This window comes from Sapajus apella, unplaced genomic scaffold (assembly GCF_009761245.1).
Source record: "Sapajus apella isolate SASKATOON/1434 unplaced genomic scaffold, GSC_monkey_1.0 scaffold4, whole genome shotgun sequence".
Classification (NCBI taxonomy): domain Eukaryota; kingdom Metazoa; phylum Chordata; class Mammalia; order Primates; family Cebidae; genus Sapajus; species Sapajus apella.
In genome coordinates, this window is record NW_022436944.1 from 8261669 (window position 1) to 8275496 (window position 13828).

Consider the following 13828-nt stretch of genomic DNA (forward strand, 5'->3'; position numbering starts at 1 on the left):
TCCCTGTGTTATTGGAGTGATTTAGTTTTTCTAAATCTGTAACTACTATCTTGAAGGGGTTTTGGAAAGATTAGGGACAAGGTATAAAAAGTGTGAAATTAAAAATCAGACTGTAACACCTGCTTCTATACTACCACGTGCTGTGTGACCTTAGGCAAATTATATTTAAAAACAAAAACAAAAACCTCTGTGCCTCAATTTCCTTATTTGTCAAATGAGACTAATAGCACTTACTTTTTAGTATTAAAAACCATAATATTTAGTGCAATGACTTGAATATACTTAGCTTCTGCTACTTAAATATTGCAAGCTTTAAAAAGCTGTTTTTGACCAAAAAAAAAAAAAAAAAAAAAAAGTCTATCTTTAAACATACCTGTTTTGAAAGCATTAACGTTTTCTTCTAACAATTTCTGCTTTTTTTTGTCAGGGGCTGTAGCAAGTACATTGGCTTCAAGTTCCTTAACTTGGACATTCAAATATTCTTCTTGCTCTATTAAACGCTAGAGAGGAGTTTTAACATTTGAGGTCAATATTTTAACATTTGCTTTAAACATTGTGAATTTTAAAAAGGGCACTTAAAATCTTCAAGAAAAAGAAACACCAATAGGAAAAGGGCAAAAGACATGCACCATTGATACAAAAAATGAAAATGGCCAACAAACACAAAATTATAAAGACAAGTTGGAATGCCACATTTCTGTTTACAAGGAAGCAAACTTATTTAGACCACTAGTGTTCAAAGACTCAGAAAAATAATTATTTGAATATGCTCTTAGTGGTGCATGACTTATAACCTTTTTTGAAAATAATCTGGCATTATGTAACAAATGCCTTAAACATTGTACACATATGGTGTGATACCTGTAATTTTTGAAATCTAAGGAAATAACTGAATGAATGTTACCCCCAAGGATTTTTTTTTAACACAGCCATGTACATAATAATACAGAAAAACCTCTGTCAAATTGTGGTACAAATAAAATGTTCTAAAGCAATTAAGAACAAAGTAAATTTATACTGGCTTGGAAAGAAAACTGTAATTTATTAAAAAAAAGTTAATATGACATTAAAAAAGCCATATGCATACTTTATATATATACATATATCTACCACATATATATATTACAAATGCAAACTAGATATTAGAAAAGTTGAAGAACATACATCAAAACTGAAGGTGATGATCATCTGGGTATTTTCTGAAAACTTATTAAAAAAAACAGTGGGCATGCATAGCTTTTTCGTAATTAAGAAAATATTCCACTTTGAAAAGATTAAAAATAAAGGGTCATATCGTTGTTAAGGCAAGTCATGTTTCTATGGAGTTAAAATGGAAAACAGGAATAGCTGTGTCTGGAGCAACATTGTGACAGGGCATTATCAATCAGTTAGTACTCAGGGAAATAAGATCAACAAGAGTTAGATCTGCCTACAGATCCTTCTCCCTCCCTCCCTTATATATATTATAAATTGTAAGCAAATACCAAAATGGTTCTGATAAATTCCTATTGAATCCCAACAGTTTTCAGTTAATATACACACACACGCATGCACGCACGCACGCACCTGGATGCTTGCAGTAAATTTTTCTAGTGTGTTCCTCATTTCTCGTTCACTATGCCGTAACTTAACTACTCTTTCTTCAAGTTGTACTTTCTGTTCTTGGATTTGCATTGCTTTCTTAGAGTCGTTTTGCAACTGTGATTCCATTTTGTTTACCTACAAAGAAAGTTTTCCCTAAGAGCCATTTCAGATTGACAGGAAAGTCAACTTACAAAGAAAACTAAAACTTCTGATCTTTTTTTCTTTTCTTTTCTTTTTTTTTTTTTTTTTTTTTTTTGAGCGACAGAGTCTCACTCAGTTTCCCAGGCTAGAATGCAATGGCACAGACTCAACTCACTGCAACCTCTGCCTTCTGGGTCCAAGCGATCCTCCTGCCTCAGCCTCCTGAGTAGCTGACACTACAGGTACGTGCCACCACACGGGCTAATTTGTTTTTAGTAGAGACGGGGTTTCACTATGTTGGCCAGGCTGGTCTTGAACTCCTGATCTTGTGATCGAACCACCTCGGCCTCCCAAAGTGCTGGAATTACAGGCGTTAGCCACCATGCCTGGCCTAAAACTTCTAATCTTAAAGACTAGAACAAAAATCAAACCACCCAGTTCTAATTCCAATCAAAAGTTCAGGAGATGACCAAGTAATTTCTTGATCAAATAATCAGTTGGAAAGGTAACTAAGTCTTGTACAGTCACCTATTATTTCAGTGAAGGCAGAGCATTCAAATACTTGAGTGGAAGGATATAAACTCATATTTTCAAAATATGGGAAGGGGGAAATTAAGTACAATACTTTGGAAAAAGGTATTCAGGACATCTAAGAACATGTTTTTGAGGAGGAAAAAAGTATAAAATACTTTAAGTTGAGATGTGCATCAAGAAGTCTTTGCTATAATTATAAAGAATTTTCTGAACTAAATTATGTAATATAGCAATAATGCAAAAAAGAAAAAAAAACCCAATACATTAAATGTAAATCAGAAACAATTATGGAATATCCATATGATCCAAATGTACTAATTAAAAAATATATTTTCAGTGTATATTTTCTAATTTAATATTTTGTTTTATAGAACTTTAAATTAAATGGCTTTACATGAAAAATTCCTAGTAAACTTTAATAGATTGAATTTTCTATAATTTTAGTACACCATACTTAAAATGGCCAAATTTTGTAGTATGTATACATCTCAGTAAAGCTATTTTTTTTTAAAAGAAAAGTCTGACTACAATTTTAGATATGCTGACCTCTTCTTCAGAGATTTCAATGACAAGTGAGGAACCCATTCTTCCTTTCATTACTTTGCTTCCACCACCAGTCATTGTACCTGGAAAACAGGGGAGAGAAGTCAGCTTTAGATGTCTCCCCAACAAGATTAAATGAAGTCAATGCTGGGAGAAAAAAAAACAACAACACTATTACCTGACTGTTCTATGATTTGTCCCTGTAAAGTTACCACTCTCCATCTTCTATCTTTTTGATACGCTACTCTTGTGGCTTGATCCAAGTTGTCAGCTACTAAGGTATCTCGTAAAGCAAAATAAAAAGCTTGGCGAATTTTGTCATCTTTTACTTTTACTAAATCAAATAAACGAGAAGTATTTTCAGGAGTCTGAATTTCGGTCATTTTTTTTGCCCATACAGCCATCTAAAAGTAAAAGTAAAAAAAAAAACAAAAACAAAAACAAAAACAAAAAACAAACCATAGGAATAATTTAACAAAAGAAACAAGAATTGTACACAAAAGTTACAAAATTAGACCTAAATAAATGGAAGACATCCCATGTTTGTGTATCTAAAGATTTAATATTATTAAGATGGCAATATCATCTAAACGGATCTGCAGATTCAATACAACCTGTATCAAAATCCCAATTACACATCCCCTTTTTTTGTGGCACTAATTGACCATTTGGATCTTAAAATTCATATATACAAATTCCAGGGACCCAGAACAGCCAATACGATAAAGAACAAAATTAGAGGACTCAGGCTTCCTGTTTTCAAAACTTATTATAGTGCTACAATAATCAAGACAGTATGCTATACCAGCACAAGTAATACAGCTGAAAACCCAGAAATAAACCTTTACATTAATGGTTGGGTGGTTTCAATAAGGATGCCAAGAAAATTCAACAGAGTAAAGCAAAATCTTTCCAACAAATGGTGCTGAAATAACTGGATAGCCACATGGAAAGAGTAGTTGGATCCCTACTTTGTATCACATAAAAAAATTAACTCAAAATAGATTAAAACCTAAATATAAAGCTAAAACTATATAAAACTCTTAGTAAATCACTGTGATCTTAGCTTAGGCAGTAGTTTCTTAGATATGATACCCCAAACACAAGCAACCAAAGGAAAAAAGGATAAATTGAAATTTATCAAAATTAAAAACTTTTGTGCCTCAAAGGATACCATCAAGAAAGTGTAAATACAATCCAAGGAATGGGTTAAAATATCTGTAAATCGTATCTCACAAGAGACTTGTATTCAGAACAAACAAATCCTACAACTCAACAATAAAGAAAAGAGAAACCAATTAAAAAACGGGCAAAGGATTTGAAAAGATATGTCTCCAAGGAAGATAAACAAATGGCCAAGCACATGAAAAGACTTTTACTATCATAAGTCATGAGGAAAATCCCAATCAAAACCATGAGATACACTTCATATTCACTAAGATGACTATAACAAAAAAGATATACCATAACAAGTGTTAACAAGGATGTAAAGAAATGGAACCCTTACACATGTTTGTGGGAAATGGTACAGCCACTATGGAGTCTTGACAGTTCTTCAGAAAGTTAAACATAGAATTACATGGAAACTACTACTCTTTCCATATGACCCAGCAGTTCTACCCTAGGTACATACCCAAGAGAATTCAAATACATGTTCACTCAAAAACCTGTACACAAATGTTCCTAACAGAAGTATTGCCAAAGCAGCCAAAAAGTGAAAACACTAACATCCATCAACTGAAAAATGGTTATACAAAATGATGCATACCCGTCAAACAGAATACCATTTGGCAATAAAAGGGAATGAGTACTGATATGTGCTACAACACAGATGAACCTGAAAACCTGCTAAGTAAATGTAGCTGTATAAAAAGGCCACATATTGTACGATTCCATTTATATGTAGCTAAATCTATAGAGACAAAAAAGTAGATTAGTGTTTGGTGGGGGAAGGCGTGTAGGGAGTGACTGATACTGTCTATGGGGTTTCTTTCTGGGAGTGATAAAAATATCCTGGAATCAGATAGTGGTTATAGGTGAACAACATTGTGAATATACTAAAACCCACTGAACTGTATACTTTAAAATGATTGTTTTTTGAGTCTGTCGCCCAGACTGGAGCTCAGTGGCATAATCTAGGTTCACTGCAACCTCCACACAGGTTTAAGCAATTCTCCTGCCTCAGCCTCCTGAGTAGCTGAGATTACAGGTGCCTGCCACCATGCCTGGCTAATTTTTGTATTTTTAGTAGAGATGGGGTTTTGCCATGTTGGCCAGGCTGGTCTCAAACGCCTGACCTCAGGTGATCTGCCCACCTTGGCCTCCCAAAGTGCTAGGATTACAGGCATAAGCCACTGCACCTAGCCTAAAATGTTAAATTTTATTGGAGGTAAATTATCTCAATAAAGGTTTTCCTTTTAACTCTGGAATGTATATTCCTTTAGTGGAGACACTGTAATATGTCAAACAATTTTTTGTAATCATATAACCCCAGAACATAAAATAATCCTAAAAACCCATTAGGTGTTCGCTGAGTAACCATTAAGAAAAAGCTAGAATCCAGAAAGAAAAAACCACTTAGCACTTAAAAATTCAATTACAGGTAGATTATTAGGAATACCTACCTTATCTAAACCTATGAAGGTTGCAACTCCAATGTTTTGTCTTTTAAGGAAGTTTACGCATTCTTGAGCTGTATCAATAGAATCAACAACAATGTAGTCTAATGCATGACAACAGGATGATATAGCCACATCATATTTTTCATCAATGGCTCCTAAATCCCCCTAATAATTAAGAGGAGGGGGAAAAAAGAGTTAGGCAAAAAGCACAGGACCATTTCATTCATCAAGTTTTAAAAAGTTCTTTTAATTGAAAAACTATGTATACATGGTTTTAAAGGGCACAAAAGAGTACACAACAAAATATGTAGAAGTTTATGAATATGAAGCTTCAATTTCTAATGAGCACAAAATGAAAAAACTGTTTTCCTAGCTGGGCATGGTGGCACATGCCTGTAATCCCAGCTACTCAGGAGGCTGAGGCAGGAGAATTGCCTGAACCCAGGAGGCGGAGGTTGTGGTGAGCCGAGATCGTGCCATTGCACTCCAGCCTGGGTAACGAGTGAAACTCCGTCTCAAAACCAAAAACAAAACAGAAAAAACAAAACAAACAAAAAATAAAAATAAAAAAATGTTTTCATTTTATGAAAACAATGTGAAGCTGTGAAACCTAAATGGACAGCAAGCAGAAAAACTCAGAAAACTTAATTATTGAAAAGCATCTAAAATTATGTAAATCCCGATGCAACACATTTATCTGTTTATCAATCTATTACATAGCTATCTAGCAACATTCACCGGTTTGGGCTTTCTTTGAGAGCAAATGAATAGGATCCAACTGTGTTTATCCTCAAGAAAATAAGGTGGAACTCTCTTGATACAAGATGTAGAAGCAATCATGTTGGGTAATTTTTTATTTGCCCTCTGAATCACTCTGTTCCCTTCTCTAAAAGCCTGATTTAAGGACTGCATAAACTGGCTCCTTTGACTCTCCAGCTTCAGCCAATGTGAGGTTTCAGCTAAGACTGGAGGACAGAAAATGGGTGGGGTTAAGGTATCTATTTTCCCCATTTCCTCTGGAACACAACTCGCTTCCCTCATGGCTCAGGAGCAGTAATGGTCCTCACTATTGCTGGTCTTGGATTTTTAGATTATCCCTTGTTACATCCCTAAATGCAAGCCAAAACCTTAGTAAAATGTTATGAAACCCCAAATATATCAAATTCTTATTTTTTTTTTTTAATTTTCATTTTTTAAAAAACAGTCTTGAAGGAGCCCGGGATGGACTTGAACTCCAAGGCTCAAGTGATCCTTCTGCCTCAGCCTACCCAACAGCTGGAACTACAGGCACACATCATTGTGACAGGCTAAATTCTCATTTTTAAAAAAAAGGATAAAGTGGTTTTAAGTTTGTGTGTCATTACTAATATTTTTCTGGATATGTATGAAATAATTGTATTTATCTAAAGCTAAGTAAACAAAAAACTGTAAGAGCAAAATGTTTAAAAATAAATGTGCCTGAAAACAAAATGAATGTTATTTTATATATAGTGAGTGATACTTGAAATACAGTTGTTTAAGTCAAGGCAAAAAAATAAGTTACACTTGCTTAAAAAAAATCTACAGCCATGCCCCCCCAAAATCGACTTTACCAATCTTCCATATATTCCTGGAATCCTGCCAGATTTTTTTTCTTGAATTATTGCATCAAGGACTTTCCCCCTACTTCGATTCATTGCTAATGAGCTCTTTGCTTCTTCAACTTTTTGGAAGAGATCATGAACCAAACTTTTAAAGTTTATTTCTTCTTGTGTAAGTTTTTGAAGTTCTTTTTCTTTCTAAAAGTGAAAATAAAATTCACAAGTGTTAACTCCTAAATATGACCAATCATAGCACTGAGTTAGTTGTAATGCTTTAATAACAAGAAAGAAAAGAACGACTAACAATAAAAACTTGAACAGAAACTGAGCAGCTATACTGGAATTGTGGTTTGGTTGTGGAAAATAGGGATGGGTTTAAAAGAGGCATAAATTACTTGGGACAATAAAAGAAAACATAAATGTAATATTGTTCCAGGAGCAGTTCATCCTGATAAAGTAGAGCTGGGGCTGTGGAAATCCCAGTTTGACACTACATAGTTATATATAAGTGTGCCTTAATTCTTAAGCTCTGCCCTTTAAAAGCAGACGTCGAAAGAGGATCCAAGGTATGAATGACTGGGCAGGACTATGGTTATGCTGTGCTTTGATTTTAGCTAAATAATGGGGGAGAAAGATGACTGGATAGTCCTATTGCTATACAAAAGTGCCAGGCCCCCAAGAAGAGAGGAACCACACACATGCACACATAAACACAACCTCTCAGTTTCTCAATCTTCAACTTAGCAGCAGCCATCTTTTCTAACTGGTATTCTCCTCCATCTACTAGATTTAAATTATTTCTCTTACTCACTGCACTGGGATAAAGTTTAAACCAAGTTACTGACAAAATTCATCCCAAAAGAAACTGAGTCACCAGGAAGATAGAAGTAGTCACTGGATCTAACTTAATTTACATTTGAATTCTACATGGTCATGAAATTCCCTGATGACCAAATGGCATGCATTTACTAAAATGAAAAAAGACTCATTTATTTTCAGTACAATTTCACTTCAAACAGAATTTTTTTTATTGCCACCTTGCCTACTGAGGCTTTGGAGAGTATTTTAAAGTTTATGAAATTCCTTAAACATCTAATTCACTCAAGGATGGGGGACGGGCACTGATGAGCTAAGCTACATATCTTGGTTAGTTTATAACATTTTGGAATGCCAGTAAAGAAACTACATCCATAAATTCAAAACCAAAAACATACTAAGATAGTTTGTATAAGTATATACACACTTATGTTTTTTATTTATCTTTAAATAAACTGTCTATACTTAAGATTTAAAGAAACACAAACTTTCTTTTGTTTAAATGATTTCCACAGTGGGGTGGTGAGGGTGATTTACTGTATAATGCTTCTGGGGAGAATATAGTTAGTTTCTTGATACTCTCAATTCACATACGGAATACTGAAATGCTGACTTCATTCTTTTGAGATTATACAAAACAAAGAAAATTTATCTATGACTAGTCACCTTAGATGTTGAGATTAAAAACAACAAATGTATAAAACTGAAGCTGACAAATGATGTTCTGATGCAATAGAGAAGCAAAGACTTACCTCCTTTAATTCTTGTTCAGTTTGAGGGAGTTTTCCTTCTATATCTCTGATTGCAGCTTTCCTTTCTTTGAGAGTCTCAGAAGCTGCAATTAGAGCTTCCTTGGCTTTAGTTAATTGAGACACTGCAGTATTATGACGACTGAGATAGATATCAAGTTCTGATTGGGCTACATCCATCTTTGAACGTGCTTCATTTACTGATTTGCTGAAACCCATAAGTTCTTTCTCTCGACTCTGTTAAAATATGAGTTCATTAAATCTGGACAGATATGTACTTTCAAACCTAAACTGAAATAAAACCATATTTTATGTTCAATTTAAGAAAGGAGATTCTACAAGCATAGTATATAGATATAAAAAGTCTTACAAGTGGACTAGATTTAGTTTTTGCCTACTTGTCAATATTCACTATACAGTCTCTTCCCAATTGAGTTCACAAGAGCTTCGTGAGGTAGATGATTATGCTGAGGAATGAAGACATTTAAGGCCTAGTTTTGTCATTAACATGGGGTGCAGGGCACATGTATATTCAATATATATTAAGTGAACAAACAGTGAAAATCCACTAACCATAAAGTGTTCCATCATGAAAACTACTGCATTATCCATTGCTACTTTATCACACAGGTATTCTACTTGTAAAGTTTTCTAGTATGACATTAGAACATGTCCATACTCCAAAGCAGACTCTATTTAAAAGTCCATGACTTTTTAATGCAGTCAACTGCTATTATCCATTCAAGCATGTATTTAACATGCTCAGCACTGTCAAAATGCTGTGGTACATATAAACAAAGATAGCTAATTTTATACTTTACTCTTGTTGGGATGATAATACATATGAATCTGACAACTTCACACTCTCTTGTTTTATGAATAAAGTGCTAAGATTATAGCTAACATTTTCTTTCTTGGTACTTCTATATTTATTCTTTATTTTCACAAAGTAGATATATTCTCCCTCATTTTAAGGAAGATGACTTGGAGACATAACAATCAGCACAAGAACAGAGACAGTAAGTGATTGAGCTAGGCTTTGAACCACAAACTGAAACAAGAGCCACAGCTTTTAACACACAAGAGCTATAGAAGCTTTACACTTTCACAGTTGGCAACAAAACAGGATGCTGATTCAACTTGCTTAGGAGTGGCATATATAATAATCAAGGTACTGTATTTGACATCACATCATCTGCTACTACTACTACAAATTCTCATTAACTTTATTTAAAAAAAAAACAGGACAGCAGGAACTAAAAGAGTAGTCTAAGTCTAGGTTGACTAGTTTTAGGAATGTTGGGTATTAAAAGTTTAAACTTACCAGTTCAGATTTCAGTATTTTTGAAAAAATAATCTTTTTTTGAGACAGAGTCTTGCCCTGTCACCCAAGCTGGAGTGCGGTGGCACGATCTTGGCTCACTGCAACCTCTGCCTCCTGGGTTCAAGTGATTCTCTGCCTCAGCCTCCCGAGTAGCTGGGATTACAGGCGCCTGCCACCACGCCCGGCTAATTTTTTATTTTTAGTAGAGAACGGGTTTCACCATCTTGGCCAGGCTGTTTTTGAACTCCTGTCTTTGTGATCCACCTGCCTCAGCTTCTCAAAATGCTGGGATTATAGCCATGAGCCATGGCATTCAGCCAAAAATAATCTTTAAGTTAAAAATAAAAAGGCCACCAAAACAAACACTGATTAATAAAAATAATCTTACTTCTTTTTCTTTCTGAAGCCCTTGTGTTTCCTGTTTAAGGCTATCCATAACTTCCTTTAATCTTTTTTCTTCTTTTTCTTTTTCCTTCTCAAGGGCATTGTTTCTTGTTGTTGTTTCATTTATGATATTTTTACTCTTGGCAGGTATACTTTTAAATTCTTCAACCTGAGATTAAAAAACAAGTTATAGGAGCCTACAGCTTTATGCTACCCAATACTATCAATATTAACTTATTCAAAGGCATTTCTCAGGGACCTCTAGTCGTTTTCTTTATAATCAGAGTTAAATTGGCTAACTTTAATGTATTTTCCCAGCCATTTACTATAATTTCTATATTCTCTCAATCTAATGGTAAAATTACTTCTAAAAACACCTAATTTCTTATAGAGGAAAATTCTCTCTGGCAGGGCCTTAGGTCTGTCATCCTTCTCTCCTGATTTCAGGTTGTAATTGTTCTTCTTTAGCTATAAATATGACTACACAGAATTTTCTAAACTATCCTTCCTGGTATATCACAACTTACCACAAATTATATTTACCATCTCCCCAATCCTAAAATCGTTCACAACTTTACTCTTCCAGAGTCACCATGTAGGGCTAGTATTTTATTCCATTAACATCTTCTGATAATAATCACATTCTATGCCCAAAGGCTAATGACTCTGTAACAGTTACACTTAGCTAAGTCTGCCCAATTCGGGGGTTACCCCCAAAGCACCTTGTTATTTTCTTTACTCTGAGCATCTAGTTTCAGTGAAGTTCAACAATTCCCAAAATGCTATTTCCTTAAACACCGACAACATATTTATCAGCTGTGCTAAGCAGAAAGTATTTTGTGAAGAAATACATTTCGAAAATGCTTATAGTGTAAAGCAGAGCCTAATCTGTAATTATTCTGCAACCATATGGAACAAAGCTTTTTTTTGAGGGGCTGAGATTAAGGTGTCCTACCTATTTATATATGATAGAGCTATGAACATGAACATGGCTTAAGAGACTCCAAATTATGAGTTTTCCTATCTCTCCTTTTTTTTAAGATACAGAGTCTCACTTTGTCACCCAGGCTGGATGTAGTGGCTTGATCACTGTTCACTGCAACCTTGAACTCAAAGGATGCTGCTGCTTCAGTCTCCTGACTAGGAAGGACTTATAGGCATAGTCTACCACATCTGGCTAATTTTTAATATTTTTGTAGAGACAGGATCTTATTATATTACCCAGGTGGGCTTAAACTCTTGGTATCAAGCAATTTTCCAACCATGGCCTCCTAAAGCACCAGGAACACAGGTGTAAGCCATTATGCCTGGCCAACATTGGTTTTGTGATTGTGTGTGTGTGTTTTTAACAGTCGAGAGGTCTTTTTTTTTAAACACCTATTATGCCATGAACGCATGAGGAATAGATTACACCTGACTAATTTTTAATCTTTTTGTAAAGACGGGATCTTATTATCTTACCTAGGTGGTCTTAAACTCCTGGCATCTAGCAATTCTCCAACCTTGGCCTCCCAAAACACCAGGAACACAGGTGTAAGTCATTATGCCTGGCCAACTTTGGTTTTGCGGGGGTGGGGGTGGGGTGTGTGTGTGTGTGTTTGTTTTAAACAGTCTAGAGGTTTTTTTTTTTTTTTTTTTTTTTTAACACCTATTATGCCATGAACACATGCGGAATAGATTCCAGCAACTCAGGCTCCTTCCCATTGGTTCTCATTAAGTGTGTTTCTCTGGGTGGAGCAGGCTGGCACTTCAGCTGAACCCAGGTACCTTTTTCATTGGCTTCTTTCTTTTTCTCATCATTTTCCTTCACGAGTTTCAGGAAGCTATCTCGGGAGTGCTTAATGTACTCAATATGCACATTAACTCTCTTGGCAAGAATCTTGCCCCAACTTGTTTGTTTACAACAATGCCAAAAGCATGCTGAGTAACATTGTAGACGCTTCCAGTTTTGCCATGGTAACAACTGTTACCATGTCTACAATATCACCTTTCTTATAGATTCACATATGTGTGGCCAAAGGAACAACTCCATGTTTTCTAAAATGCCTAGAAAACATATATTGGGTGCCTCTCCTCTTTCCCTTTCTGTTTGTCATTTTGGCGAATTGCTGGAAGACGACGGTTCCAGCTAAAAGGCCAACATCGGTAATTCTTAAGGGAAAAGTCCTGTTCTGATCCTGTTAGCTTAGTTTTTGTAGAAGACAGGCAATATTTTTAAGTCTGTGATACCTCATCTAAAGATCTCTAAAAACTACTTGAAAAAGAAAATCAAAATTAACACCAAAATGGAATTGCTGATTTGGTAAATGTTTTCCTAATAACATATATTATTGTTATTTTAAACTTGAGTTTTATTATAATAAAACTCAAAGTCGACCTGGGAGCAATGGCTGACACCTGTAGTCCAAGTTACTTTGGGAGGCTGAGGTAGGAGGATTGCTTAAACCCAGGCATTCAAGACTACAATCATATCATTGCACTCTAGCCTGGAAAACATACTGAGACCCCATCTCTATAAAACTCCAAAACCAAGCAAAAAACCTCCTGCAAAACAAAGTCAATGAAAGCAAGATTTCCCTTGGTGGGGTAGAATCATGTTGAGAGACAAATCTAACATTTAGAATATTAATTCATTCTCTTACACAATAAGGGGCAAACACATCTATGAAAACGAGATATGATATTCATACATCAAATTTTAAGACTTTTTTTCCTAACACCTACCTTTTCTTTATCTTTTTGAAGTTGCTTCTCCAGTTTTTTGGCTTTACTCTTTGCATGTTTTAATTTTTCTCCAACTTGAACATCTTCCAAATCTAGCTGCGTAAATTTTTCTTTATTCTCCTCAATAAATTTTGTAATTTTATTCAGTTTCCTAGCAAAGCAAGTATATTATTATTAGTCATTATTTTGAATGTTCAGATATTTTAAAGCCATGTTATATTTCCTACCTGTAACACTTCCTCTATAAATATGTCCAAGCTCTTAATAAGGCAGGATCCTAAGCTTCCCTATTCCAAGATGATCCCTCTCCCCACAGTTGAAGAAGTGCCTATATTTGTCATGATGAGAGCTATTTTGCCCTTCTAAGTTGGAGGGAAAATACCACATTTTCTAGTGACCACAATGTCTAGGTATATAAAAATCTTACCACAGAAAATTTTTTTTAAAACTTTTATGAATATACTTCCAAGTTACTATACAATAAACTTAGTATACAAATTTTTTATTCTTTAAAATAATTAGATACTAGTATCATTGAAAAATGGCATAAAGTAGGGACATGATAAAATCCTTAAAAATCGATCTAGAAACACCCAAATCCTACCCCTCTATCAGATTTGTGGATTATTAAAAGATTATCCTGTCAAGTCAAATGCTATTTTTATAGTTTGTTACTGTGCTACACCACTAGGGGGTAGCATCCCCATAGTTCTAAGACTTCAGAGTTGGGCATTTGATCTGTAATAATGAACTGGATGCAAGGCAAGTTTCTTTCCCATCCCCAGCAAGGGGGCCAGCACTTGATATGCTGGCAAACATCTTACACTC

At 34.9% G+C, this 13828-nt stretch overlaps 1 protein-coding gene across 2 annotated transcripts in view; it reads right to left on the bottom strand.

Moving 5' to 3' along the window:
• SMC4 (structural maintenance of chromosomes 4) overlaps positions 1-13828 on the bottom strand; it is a 37610-nt gene that overhangs the window by 9426 nt on the left and 14356 nt on the right. For both annotated transcript variants that reach the window (XM_032261883.1, XM_032261890.1), the window contains exons 9-17: positions 13001-13151; positions 10281-10445; positions 8572-8805; positions 7016-7201; positions 5427-5588; positions 2981-3206; positions 2806-2885; positions 1567-1719; positions 374-500 (exon numbers count right to left, since the gene is read on the bottom strand). In XM_032261883.1, the coding sequence (XP_032117774.1) occupies positions 374-500; positions 1567-1719; positions 2806-2885; positions 2981-3206; positions 5427-5588; positions 7016-7201; positions 8572-8805; positions 10281-10445; positions 13001-13151 (1484 nt within the window). The remainder of the gene's footprint in view (positions 1-373; positions 501-1566; positions 1720-2805; positions 2886-2980; positions 3207-5426; positions 5589-7015; positions 7202-8571; positions 8806-10280; positions 10446-13000; positions 13152-13828) is intronic.